Genomic DNA, 12,785 nt, shown 5'->3' with positions numbered 1-12,785 from the left:
GTGAACTCAGAGAGGGCACCGAGGCCGCAAAAGTCGGTCTTGGGCACGGCTGCTACCCACAACTCTCGCAGGCGGATGAGACGGCCAGCAGTTTGGACTTTGCCGAGAACACAGTACCGGTAGGCTGCGTGGGGGAGGGCATGCGGCGAGGGCAGGAGACAGGGAGGGTGGAGGGAGGCATAGAGACCAGGGTGGGGTGGAGGGAAGGCAGGAGGGGTCACTGCGGGGTGCCGAGTATGGAGTCCACGCTAGCAAAGGCACACGACCCCAGGCCCGACCGTGACATGAGGTTGATGAGCTGGCGAGTGTGGGCCACGCAGATCTCTAGTGGAGGTCTTCGTGGCAGCTGGTGTGACTCTGCAAATGCAACAACAACAACAATGTCAGTGCTGCATGAACAAGTGTTGTGGCTCTGGTAAACTACAAGTGGTATGCTTTAACTTAGCCTAGAAGTGCCATCTCTCTGCCTTGAATGCTGCCTTGTAACAGAAGATTAACACCAATATAAGGGGCAGTCACAAAGAATGACCATGTAAATTAAGTAGTGCCATACTGTTGTCTTTCTCTACCACTACGCTACATGAAGTAAGGCTCAAAAGGAAGAAACTCTGGGCGAAATCAGAGTGGACAGGGTATATTACAAAATGCCTAGTGATGTGATTCTAGAAATACATCATCATCATCAATGCTGTGTAAACGGTGGCTAAGGTATTAAATAAAACAAGTGTCATTGCTGTGTAAACATGAGGAATGACTGGGGGGATATGTTCAGATTTGGGAGGTCGTTCTGTGCCACCTCCACCTCCACTGATCCTGCAACTCACCTAATATTGCGGAGTTTAGGGACTGACACACAGGTTCTCTCTGTAGCGGGTCAAGCTGCCACCCAACAGGACTGTTCCAAGGGTCATTGTACGCTAGCAGGCTAAACGCATCCTGGCACGAGAATAAATGGCAAAGTATTAATCATCATCATCAGCAACATTATAATCATCATAGGACCTGACTCGTAAAGCTGTATGGTTTGTTGTAGTTGTTCTTGCTGTATTTAACCCCTCCAGTTCATCCATCACTCATCAGCTACTCGCTTACTGACTCATCTGGAGTGTAAGGGCCTGGGACTCGGTTAGCATTTAAGACAAGGGTGACCAGCCTCTCTCACCCATGAATGGCACTACATGGCCAAAAAAATAAATAAATAAACACCCTTGGATATCAACCATTATGGGTTCTAAACTCCTCTAATAATAAAATAATAATGAATAATAATAATAATAAAAAAATAAAATAAAAGTGCATGGAAGGGGTTACTAGACACACTGAGACACCAACCTGGAGCATTTTTTTGTTGTGTTCATTCTTGCCGAGGTCCCGGCGTAGGACCTGACTCATATGCTGCACCTCACGGCCAAATGCCAACATGCGCACTATCGCTGCCGGGTCACCACCACACATCTTACGCCCACCAACACTGCTGTTCTCTACCTCTGTGGTGGTCATCATCATCACTATAACCAGCAACATTATCACTAGCCTCATCCTTATTACCATCATACTGAATGCTCATCCTTATCCTCACCAACATTACCATATCCATCAACATCATTATCACTATCACTATTCTCATCCTTACCATCATCACCATACTCAATGCTCATCATCACTATAATCCTCATCATGACTTTTACAACTAAGAATGGCGACGGTAGGACCTAGATACAGAGACAGAAGCCAGAGAAAGTAAATAATCAAGTAGCCATCACCATCATCATCAATTTTTCTCTCACTTACAACATGATGTGAGTAAGATCCAGAGACAAAGAAAGAGAATTTAAAACAGTGGAAGATCTATTATCATACCCAGCACTACAGGTATCAGGATCTGTAGTCAGCACACACCATACTGTCCCACATCTTCCTGGTTCTATCTCCACTGAGCAACTGGTACCTCTATACAGGGTGTTCTAAGACTGGACATACTAACTTCAGCAGGTCATTCTACTGTGACTTTAAGGAAAATTGCTATATCAACATGGGTCTGATTCTCAACTGTTATGGAGTGACAATTACTGATGACTTTATGGGCAAAAATGGTACCCCACATAGTTCACCTGTAAGGTCATCAATACAGTACAGTTGCAATTCCTCAACAGGTAAGAATTGGACCCAAGAATCATCCCCTGAAGTTAGTGTGTCAAGCCCTGGGACACCCTGTACAGCCCATCCACACCTACACACTCAATTTTCTCACAATAATACAAATGCTCACTAACCCATGGCCTCATCACAATCGTCCTGCATGTCGATGTGCTTGGAGTAGCCATTGGAGAAGCCGTTGCTGTGGGAGGCGTCCATGTGTGCTACCGCTGTGGACGTGGCATCCGGCGCGACCAGGAGGGAGGAGGAGGCGGCGGTGGTGGTGGCGGCGGAGGACGTGGGAGGTGGGGTGGTGGAGGTGTGGTGGTGATTGCTACTATTGGCCTCCAGGCACTCCATCTCTGTGTCACTGTCCTGGAGGTTAAGGATGACTGTTTAGTAACTGCACAGCTACAGAAAATGATTACTGAGAGACTGACCAGGAGATTATATGAGTGAGATGGGAGGGGGAGAGGTGGAAGGGGGAGAAGGTGATGGAGGAGAGTGAGGATGAGGCATTAGGATGGGATGGAGAGGTATATATATGAGGGTGGTGTGAATAGAAGAGAAGGCAGACTGATGGCAACAAATATGATGATAAATTTATTTACACTCATACCTCAAGGATTACAACATCTGGGTGAAGACACTTGGGTTACTTCCATTTAGCAAAAGTTTACATTATGACATCATTATATGCTTTTTTCCCCCATTTTTTGGGAGGGAGAGGGGGATTAAATCAACAATCATCATCGTCATCGTCATCGTTTCTTTTCCTGAAGATCGGGATGATAACAACTACTGATTTAATTCAAAAAAAAAAAAAAAAAAAAAAAAAAACACTGCTACCTATATAAAGTTGATTTACTAATTTCCTCAGCTGTTTCTCATAATCTGTTATTTAGCGATTGACAGACGTTTTATTTTACAGATAGTCCTTTTACGTGGCCTTTTTCTGACGTTGCCTACTTCATCCTCCACCTTTATCATCTTTTTCTGTGTCTGCCCTCCACTCTCACTGTTTTTCCCATCTTTCCTGTCACATTTATTACAGTACTCTTTTTCGCTTTTCAGGTGGCTTTACATTGAGTGGCTAATCAAATGGTTTCCTGTAAGCCAGGAAACCATTTACAGCGTTGGGTGGTAACCATATAACCAATACATACGTGTTCCCTACCTCTCAGCTGGTGGGTTGGTGGGAGTTAGTGCCCCTCCCCATAAAACAACTAACTCAAAAATAAACGGCCATAATTGCAGGATTATGACGTCTGGCTATAGATAGATAAATAAAGACATTTTTAGCTACCAAGTCTACAGTAAGCTCTTTCTAGCTATCATCTACAGCAACCTCTTTTTAGCTATCAAGTCTACAGTAAACAAAAAATACTGTCTGTTTTCCCAGCTTACAGTAGAGGGAGGGGAGGCCAATAATGAGATGGAGGATGGAATGGAGAGGTATATGAGAGAGGGGGGTAGAAGCTGGGGGGGGGGGGGCAGCGAAATGGCGGGGGACAGGGCGACATGGAGGCGATTTGTTTGTGGCCACCCCTTATGGGATTATGGCATCTGGCAATAGATAGACAGACAGCACAGATTGTATACAAAAACTTGTAATAATGTACGTTTTAATGCATCCTTGTTGAGACAAACTGGCAATTATACCTGAAGGTTGGACGAGGATGACGATGAGGAAGATGACGATGACGATGGTGGGTGTATGACGGGTGTGGCTCCATTGGTTGCAGCGGCGGCGGTGGTTGGCGTGGAGGGTCGTGGGTCCTGGCTGCTGTTGCGCTGATTGAGCTCCTCTGTGGTGGTGGCGCCGGACCCCCCTATGACGCTCTTGGTGGACTGGATGACGGAGGTGTGCTGCTGGATCACCGGCGTGGACGTCAACCCCGCCCCCGACGTTGACGACGGACCTGATGCACAGAATAAATCTCAGTCAGCATCATTATCAATGTCATCGTCATCATTATTATCCCTTCTCAAAAAAATAAATGCAAATAATAAACAAATCAATATGCAGATTATCAGCACTATGCAACAATAATAAATGATGCTATGGTATTTTCACTGTGCAGCAATATTAGAGGCAAACTTTATTTTTATTGCAATATCACCCCAATCCATCACAGAACAACCCCATCACAACACCAAACTTGTTCTCAACCTCACAAACACCTGTCAGTAAAGCATCCACAACATAACCCCAAAACAACACTGCTCACCATGTCACTTGTAACACATATTTGAGTTAACAACATTTAATGTCATTTTGTTTACAAAGGCTCCAACATGCTTGCATGCATTGGCCTTAGTCATCTAATGGCAACTCTCCACAATGCTTGATCTCTAACAGCCTCTTCATTCAGATCCTTATCCCTGAGGTCACACTGTACAACCTTGTCCAAAGTCTTTCCTGGTCTGCTTCTCACAGCACTACCCACGACATTCACACCTCTCGTCCTCTGCACCTAGTTGTCATCTTCCATCCTCTCCACATAACCAAACCTTATCAATCTACCCATTCTCATTATAGTGTTTGTATCATTTATAAAGGCTCCAACATGCATGCAAGCATTAGCCTTGGTCACCTAATGGTGGCTCTCCATGCTGCTCGATCTCTGGCAGCCTCCCTGTTCAGTCCCTTATCTCTGAAGTCACACTCCATGACCTTGTCCCAGGTCCTTTTCGGTCGGTCTCTTGCAACCCTGTCTCCATTGTTCACATTTGTCACTTTCTGCACCCAACTGTCATCCCCCATCCTCACCACATGCCCAAACCATCTCAATCTACCTCTCCTCATCACAACATTAATGCACCCCAGTCCCATCCTTCCTCTTGACTTTTCCACCATAAAACTAGCCCCTCCCCGGCCTCACATTCATGGACGCACTGCACAAATTATTTCATCTCTAAAGCCATGGAAATAAGTATATATCCACCTTATGCCATTAATCACAAGAGCCGTAATGCTGGTCATTTCAGGACACTAAATTACTCCATTTAATGCTTTACGTTATTACATGGAGACAGGATTTCAGGGGACTGAATGGTGAGTGAATTGGAGTGTGGCTCATTCAACTGAGCAAACTTTGGTTAGTATCTCATTCTATCAATTTTTTCTGGTTCTCTGGACCCTACCACGCCTCACTTTCAGGTCTGAAAGGTCTAGACGATAATGTTTATGATGTAAAATGTTAATTACTGACTTGTACTGAACAAAAGCATATGACCAACCTGTATTTTCAGTAAAACACTCCATCAGAAAATATTTTCACTGTCACAATATTATTACGCGAGAGGGGGTGTGAGCTGGGGGAAGGGCAGTCCAATGGCAGGGGACAGGCCGATATGGAGGCAATTTGTCTGTGGCCACCCTTTACGGAATTGAGGCATCTGGCTATAGATTTTTTCCCCCCCTCACTTAGAGGAGCCCCAATATCAGCACACAGTGAGAATACCTACAGCTCTATTATTATTGCTTGGTTTATTACCACTAAATGGTGAAAATACAGAGACAAGAGTATAAAGTCACCCATTGCAACAGCACTGTTATAACTCCCCATCCTACCCATGTCAAGTGTTTATGGAATTTCAAGAAAAAACAAATTTAGTTCACTTGAAAAACATTCCAAAACCATGCAATCAAACTTTTTCCATTCAAGAAACAGGGACTTTACAAGCACTGCCGGAAATCATATTCAGCAGCCAGCAAAAAACTCTGACGAAAACATCCCCCAGGCGTCGTATAAACCCAAGGGCACGGGTCAAATGGTTAATCATCAGCGTCAACAGCAACAACAGCCCACATATCCAAGGGGCACCTGGGGAGGGATTCACAAACAGGTTTATCATACATTCCCTTTGGCAATGCTTCAATTTCTTGCCGCAGGAAGAACTGGAAACATGGGACGATTCTACACCCTCCTTTCCTTGTTCTTCCTACGATCAGAGGGAAGGACACAGGAAGATTCTGCATTCTCCTTGAATTCCTTTCCTACTTGAAACAGGCATAACATACAGTAATTTCCCTCTTACAAACAATCAAGATTTGTTTTTCAAGGTGGAACAAGGGTCGAAGGAAGTCTCTGCACTCTCCTTCCCTTGTCCTTTCAACAAAAACAGATCTCACTGACAACTGGGAACTGACTTTGTATGTCTACTGGCAACTCTGAACAAGTAACTTCTTGAATTCCATGACACGGTCCTGATAATAATTTCAAGCAAATTAGGATGGAGTCTAGTAGTGAAGGGGTTAAGGAAGGCTAAACCTAACCACCAGTTTGGAAAGTCTCTCCAAAGATAAATAAACCAATCTGGTGGCAACAAGAGCAGAATACAAAATACTATTATATCTGGGGAAGTGGTACAAAAAAAAAAAAAAATCACATGCTCAACAAAATATATATCACAAAATAAATAAATAAAAACTGATTTAAAAATACTTCATCTATTACACTACAAACAAACATAATACGGTAATTAAAAAATATGTTAACAAACTTATTCTGAAGAGGGGTAAACTCCCTACCTTGGACATGGTTGTTCTAATATGCTTGCAATCAAACCCATGAAAAAAATATACACCATATATTTTTTTTATTCATTTATCCATTTACTCACATTTTTCAGGGTTGGGGGGTGGGGGTGAGGTATTACAAAACTGCAGCTTAACAGATGCATATTGATGCAGCCACATCCAAAGTGGCAAGTTTACCCATGTCTTGTAACTAGTTTTGTCATAAAGCTACTATGGCTGTTTCTAGGTGGCACAGGAGAGTTCATTTAGATCTATATCTCAGAAATTCATTTTAAATAATACACCACAACATTCTCTCCAATGTTACTTATACATCTATTTATCAATCATCCACTCCTCTGTGACCCATCAGGGGTGCATAAGCCTGGGGATCCTGACATTTAAAACAAGGGTGACCAGCTACATTTGTTCTGGAGTGGCATTATGTGAGGAATACATCTTATTTCCATCCATCCATCCATCATCCAATCCTCCATTGCCCCATGAGGAGAGAAGGAGCCCGGGGCTAAGCAAGTTGTCCCGACATTTAAGTTGAGTGACCAGCCTCACTCATGCCTGAGTGGCATTACATGAGCAATAAACTCCAACCACCCCTTGGACATAACCTACACAGGCTCAATCCGATTTGAGCGCCTTAATACCCACTAAACCACCAGGCGCCATAATCTGGTTATATGGTTACCACCCAGAGTAGTAAATGGTTTCCTGGTGCACAGGAAACCATTTGGCTTGTAAACAGTGTAAAGTCATTTATAGGCAGAAGGAAGAGGAAAGAATGAAGGAGAGAAAGACAGAAGAAGGAGTGTAACTTGGATGTAAATCCTTATGGGATTCATCCAGTTGGAGCACCTTAATCCAGAAGACCAAGCATCATATGCTATACAATACACACTCAAACCATAACTGGTTTTTTGCCCTGCAGGAAACCATTTAGCTTGTAAGTCAGTGTACAGTCACTTGAAAAACACTACATTTATTGAGAGGATGGTGGGTGCTCCTTAAACACTATTTATATCACTTTAATACTGGCATAATTGCATCAGTAACATACAAGGAGACATTATGGTGTAATGTGAGGTACAGTTTGCTACAGAAAATGTGTTATGAAATCTCCATGGCCACTTAGAATACAATTATACCTGTGCTGTACATGCAAAACCAAGACTGACCAGGGAGAGGGTCTGGGGTCCTGCCATTGGACCAGCATGGGGGTGAGGCAGAAGGGGGCGGCCTGGGGGGAGATCTGGATATGCCGCGCACCTCTGTGTCCGTCCCATTCACCATCTCAATAAACTGACGCACCTGAAGAGACCAACACAAAATGAAGATGGCCCCTCCTGCTGCTGTGGCCGTTCTTGTCAGCGTTTATTCACATTAACACTGAATGATTTTGGTCAGGTGAGAAAGGCTGATGGTCAAGTGGTTATATATTAATTCAATTAACTTGTTTCCTGTAAAGGGCACTCTTTGATATTTTATTTAGGTTAACATCATGTAGCTTTGTTCAGTTGCGATAAATCCTCATGAGAATGGGTTTTCCACTCTGTTCAGAGTCTGAGTTAAACATGTAAGCATGTTCTTTCATGAACATGTGCACACACACACACTATAGTAATTAATTAAACAAGTTAAAGTCAGGTTCATAAGGAGGAATAAAAATCAACTTGAGGGATCACTACTAAGCTGAATTAAACGGTGACATTTGCCAAAACACAATAAAAAAGTATAACTTATTACCAAAGATGTAAAAAACAAAAGGCCTATGTCACCTTCAACATAAAGAGTAGGTTGTGGTTGTTATCCAGCAGGCCGGGGTACAATTGCTGGACTGTTTCTATCGCCTCACCCATCCGCCCCCCCAACACTAACTTCTGGATCTCTGAAAACATGGAAAGAGGGCCTTTTTATAATACAGTCAGGGAAGTTCACCCAATATTTCACCTTTGGTGCTTGTCACTTTCCCCTACTGAGCTGAGAGAGACCTTGTTTGTTTCCCAACCAAAAGTACAAAGTTCATCAAATATTTCACTTTCTATTTGTCACTCTCCTCTGTTGGCTAATACTCCTCAACTGGGAGAGGTTTGGTATATTTACCAGTCCACAGATACAAAAGTTAATCCAGTATTTAACTTTTTCTACTTGTCACTGAAATTTACCCAACAATTCACCCTTTATCCTTGTCATTTTTTTTTCCCACTGGTCAATATTTCTGAAGTGAGAGAGACTTGCTATGTTTCTCTACCCATAGATACAAAAATTTGCCTATTTCACTACCCATACTTCTCACTTTCCTCCATCGGCTAATATTCCTGAGGTGTGGGAGGCTTGCAGCTTTGCTGTCCATGGATACAAAAGTTAACCTAATGTTTCACCTCTTCTACTTGCCTCTTTCCTTTGCTAGCAAATTCTTGGTATGTTTCTCTGGCCATAGATGATTTACTCTATAATGAATCAAGGGGAAAAGTGACAGACATGCCCTAAGTGCGAAGCAGACGCAGTGGCTGCATGAACCAAATTTTCCCCAAGAGTAGATAATTCTCATAAGCTCTCACATGTTCCCAAATATTCACACTCTGTCAAGATTCCATTGACAGCATAAAAAGACTTTCACTCACAAACACAGCCACTCCTATATATACACATATCTGCATGTACTTGTCACCCTACACTACAAAAACCTTCTGCACATACGGTACACCCGTACATGAAGCACTGGATGGGGCAGATCATTTTTCCAGTGACAAAATGTAGCTTTCCTCAGCCCACATTGGGCTGGGTGGAATCACAAAGTACACATGCCCTGATTGTTGTGTAGACCCACACAACATAACACACATTATGAAGCACTGTACAGCACAGGACACAGACATAGCATCAAAAGTGTAGGGAACCTACGGGACAACCCCATACGGACAGTTGCTTACCCACAGTCAACAAATCTAATGGGAGGTGAAGAGTCACACTATCATGACCATGAAATAGGATATGAAAACCCACACTGGAAGACGAAAAAAGATGTATTTCATCTGCCAGTGAAGGTTTTTGTATCCAAGTCTGATAGGAGAGACATGACAAGAGTTAAGCAACAACAACAACAATATTACCACACTATCTTCATCACCTTCCTGTAACCATGAACACCAACAAAACAAGAATCTACCTGTTTGTTAACAGGCATTTAAAGGGTGCTGGGTTTGTACCTACAACCACATACTTAGATCAGGTAGACTTTACAAGGGCAGTTTCTTTGTGTTTGTGCCTCGATTTGAAGGTAAATGGAAATAATTTTAATCTGCATAAGAATAATTATAAGCAGCAATAAAAATAGTCTAAAACAGTGGCTAGTTTTAACAAAAAAAGTACCTGAACTAGTCTTTTTTTTTTTCATAACTAAATATTGCATTAAGAGTTGTATCTTGGGTTAAATGACATTTCACTGTATTCATCATCATCAAATCCACAAAAACACTCGTTTGAGCTGAACTGCCCACACATATTAGTCATCATCATATAACGAAGACCAGTACCATACTTCAAGTTAACCTACCCCTTCATTCTTTGTTTCTCGAGTCCAGAATGACAGAATCCTATGTCAAATAATTCCTTTAATAATATTTTTAATCAAATCCAATGCAATCCACATCAAGGCTGGGGTCTTACTCTGTCTGTTTTTTATGGAGGTTAGCTCCTCATCGAAGTCTTGACTAGTGGATCTGGCAAAGGCTTCTGCAGTGGCACAGTAACCATGATGCACCAGATACGTTGACACCATTCTGCAGATACAAAATATACAGTAATATATTTTACCATTACAGCTTTCTTTAAACTGTCTAACTGGCAGCCATAAGTGAAAAAAAAAAGAAAAAAAAAAAAAAGTCACATACACTGAGTAGGTATATGAAGATAATTCTACCTCTGCCTATGCAAGATGTCACCCTATGTTACCCCTGCCTATGCAAGATGTCATCCTACAGTATGTTACCCCTGCCTATGCAAGATGTCATCCTACAGTATGTTACCCCTGCCTATGCAAGATGTCACCCTACAGTATGTTACCCCTGCCTATGCAAGATGTCATCCTACAGTATGTTACCCCTGCCTATGCAAGATGTCACCCTACAGTATGTTACCCCTGCCTATGCAAGATGTCACCCAATATTACCCCTGCCTATGCAAGATGTCACCCTATGTTATCCCTACTTATGCAAGATGTCTGGTAGGCAGAATAACAGAAATACACCGGTACAGTATCTAGCAGGAAAAAAATAATATCGAGCACAAAAAATACTAACCTGTGCAACATGGTCTGCCACTGTCCATGTGTGTCTGGGACGGGGAAGTTCTGTATGGTGGTGCGTACTCGACACTGCAGCTCTCGCATCATCTCACCAATGTCAAACACAAATGGCGCCTGACCAAAGTTTGCGTCCACCACCTCCCCCGGCGTCTGTAGCCCCACCGTTGGGTATAACTGTGGCTATGGAGCAGAAGATAAAGTGATTCATTATATTTTTTACTGGGGGATAATAATTGGGCACAGAAAGTGAGAAGCGTTAATACTGGGGGGCGGGATTGCGAGGGATAGACCAAAAAAGACGTGGGAAGAGGTCATTAAGTGTGACCTCAGGGCTAAGGGACTGAACAGGGAGGCCGCCATAAATCAAGCAGCATGAAATGCCGCCATTAGGTGACCAAGGCAAACGCATGCAAGCACATTGGAGCCTTCAAGAACGAAACTTAAGGTGTTGTATTAACTCCTTATCACATAGGTGATTGTGGAGCTACGTGCAGAATTCTAATTGACCAATTAGGTGAAGCCAAGATTCTGGGGGTTTGAATGGTGAGTGAAAGGGTGTGTGGCCTGTTAAACTGGGCAAACTTGGTTAGTATATCATTCTATCAGGCTTTTTTCTGGCTCTCTGGACCCTACTTCACCCCATCTTGGAGTGGGAAAAGAGACCTGGATGATAATAATTATGATGATGACTGACAACGACGATTATGATGACCATGATGATGATGATGACTGATGATGACGATAACAATGACCATGATGATGATGGCAGTGGTGATGATGGTGGTGATGATGATAATGATGATGATGACGATGACAACAACAATGACGATGATGATGATGATGATGAGAGAATGAATAAATACTGTAAATAAAATCCAACCGAAAAGGCATAAAAGAAAAAAATCAGTTTAAACATGATCTGTATGCACTTACAGGGAGATCTGTGAAGGCAACACCCAAGTAGTGGCCGTTCTTTGTGTAGAAGCAAACGTTGTCAATCAGGTTAATGCCACATCCAATGACGTCACCTGAAAAAGACACATATTAGATTCTGGCCTTTGGTTCCTTCTTTGGAAAGAAAATAAATAAAACAACAACTGCCCTTATACAACTCTTACAAGTGTGGTGATCCAGTGAGTCAAGGTGCTCCAAGTGGATGGTGCATAACAATCTATATTCTTTTTACTCTATCTTGGTCTAAAATTGCCATCTCTCCATCTTGAGTCCTGGGCTGAAACAATGAGCACTAGAAGATGACGCCAGTCATCAGGAAGTGCTATGGAATGGATGTAGTGCTGTAGTAGGCTACTGTCTTTTTCTGCCATTGCACTGCACGAAATAGACTACAAAAGGACAAACATTTGGGCCATGTTATGGTGAAAAGCTAGAAACACAAGAATATGCAGCTAGTCACAAAGAAGTGCTATGGAGAGGGTGTAGAGCTGAAGTATTGTCTTTTTCTGCCACTGAACTGCATGAAATAAGCTACAAAAGAACAAAAGTTTGGGCCAAGTTATGGTGAAAGAACTATAAAATAAATTTGGGCCAAGTTCAGAGGAAAGAACCACAAAAATAATCCTACCGGTTGTGAAGGTGGGGCCGTATGGATGCCCGCTGCCGGAGGAACAAAAGGAGTGTCCATCGTCACCATGGTAACCAAAGGAATTCTTGTCCCAGCCAGGCAAACGATTCATGTTGACCCCCTGTGATGATAACCCAATGCCCATGTACCTGAGGGTGGGGAGGAGAGGTTAGCCTTCACTTACACAACAGAGGTCTCAAAGTGGTGGCTGCTGGAGGACTGTA

At 42.8% G+C, this 12,785-nt stretch overlaps 1 protein-coding gene across 1 annotated transcript in view; it reads right to left on the bottom strand.

Annotated features, from left to right (window-relative positions):
• Nucleotides 1-217: 217 nt before the first annotated feature.
• RanBPM (Ran-binding protein M) overlaps nucleotides 218-12,785 on the bottom strand; it is a 30,603-nt gene continuing 18,035 nt past the window's right edge. The window contains exons 3-14 of the mRNA XM_080273083.1: nucleotides 12,562-12,710; nucleotides 11,913-12,007; nucleotides 10,975-11,159; nucleotides 10,343-10,455; nucleotides 8,452-8,561; nucleotides 7,852-7,984; nucleotides 3,799-4,058; nucleotides 2,472-2,511; nucleotides 2,274-2,360; nucleotides 1,333-1,487; nucleotides 825-936; nucleotides 218-357 (exon numbers count right to left, since the gene is read on the bottom strand). Of these exons, the coding sequence (XP_080129209.1) occupies nucleotides 218-357; nucleotides 825-936; nucleotides 1,333-1,487; nucleotides 2,274-2,360; nucleotides 2,472-2,511; nucleotides 3,799-4,058; nucleotides 7,852-7,984; nucleotides 8,452-8,561; nucleotides 10,343-10,455; nucleotides 10,975-11,159; nucleotides 11,913-12,007; nucleotides 12,562-12,710 (1,579 nt within the window). The remainder of the gene's footprint in view (nucleotides 358-824; nucleotides 937-1,332; nucleotides 1,488-2,273; nucleotides 2,361-2,471; nucleotides 2,512-3,798; nucleotides 4,059-7,851; nucleotides 7,985-8,451; nucleotides 8,562-10,342; nucleotides 10,456-10,974; nucleotides 11,160-11,912; nucleotides 12,008-12,561; nucleotides 12,711-12,785) is intronic.

This window comes from Coenobita brevimanus, chromosome 53 (genome assembly GCF_032717465.1).
Source record: "Coenobita brevimanus isolate Jiangsu-jjx chromosome 53, ASM3271746v2, whole genome shotgun sequence".
Classification (NCBI taxonomy): Eukaryota; Metazoa; Arthropoda; class Malacostraca; order Decapoda; family Coenobitidae; genus Coenobita; species Coenobita brevimanus.
Note: the sequence above shows the minus strand (reverse complement) of the source record. Positions and strands in the feature narration are given on the sequence as shown.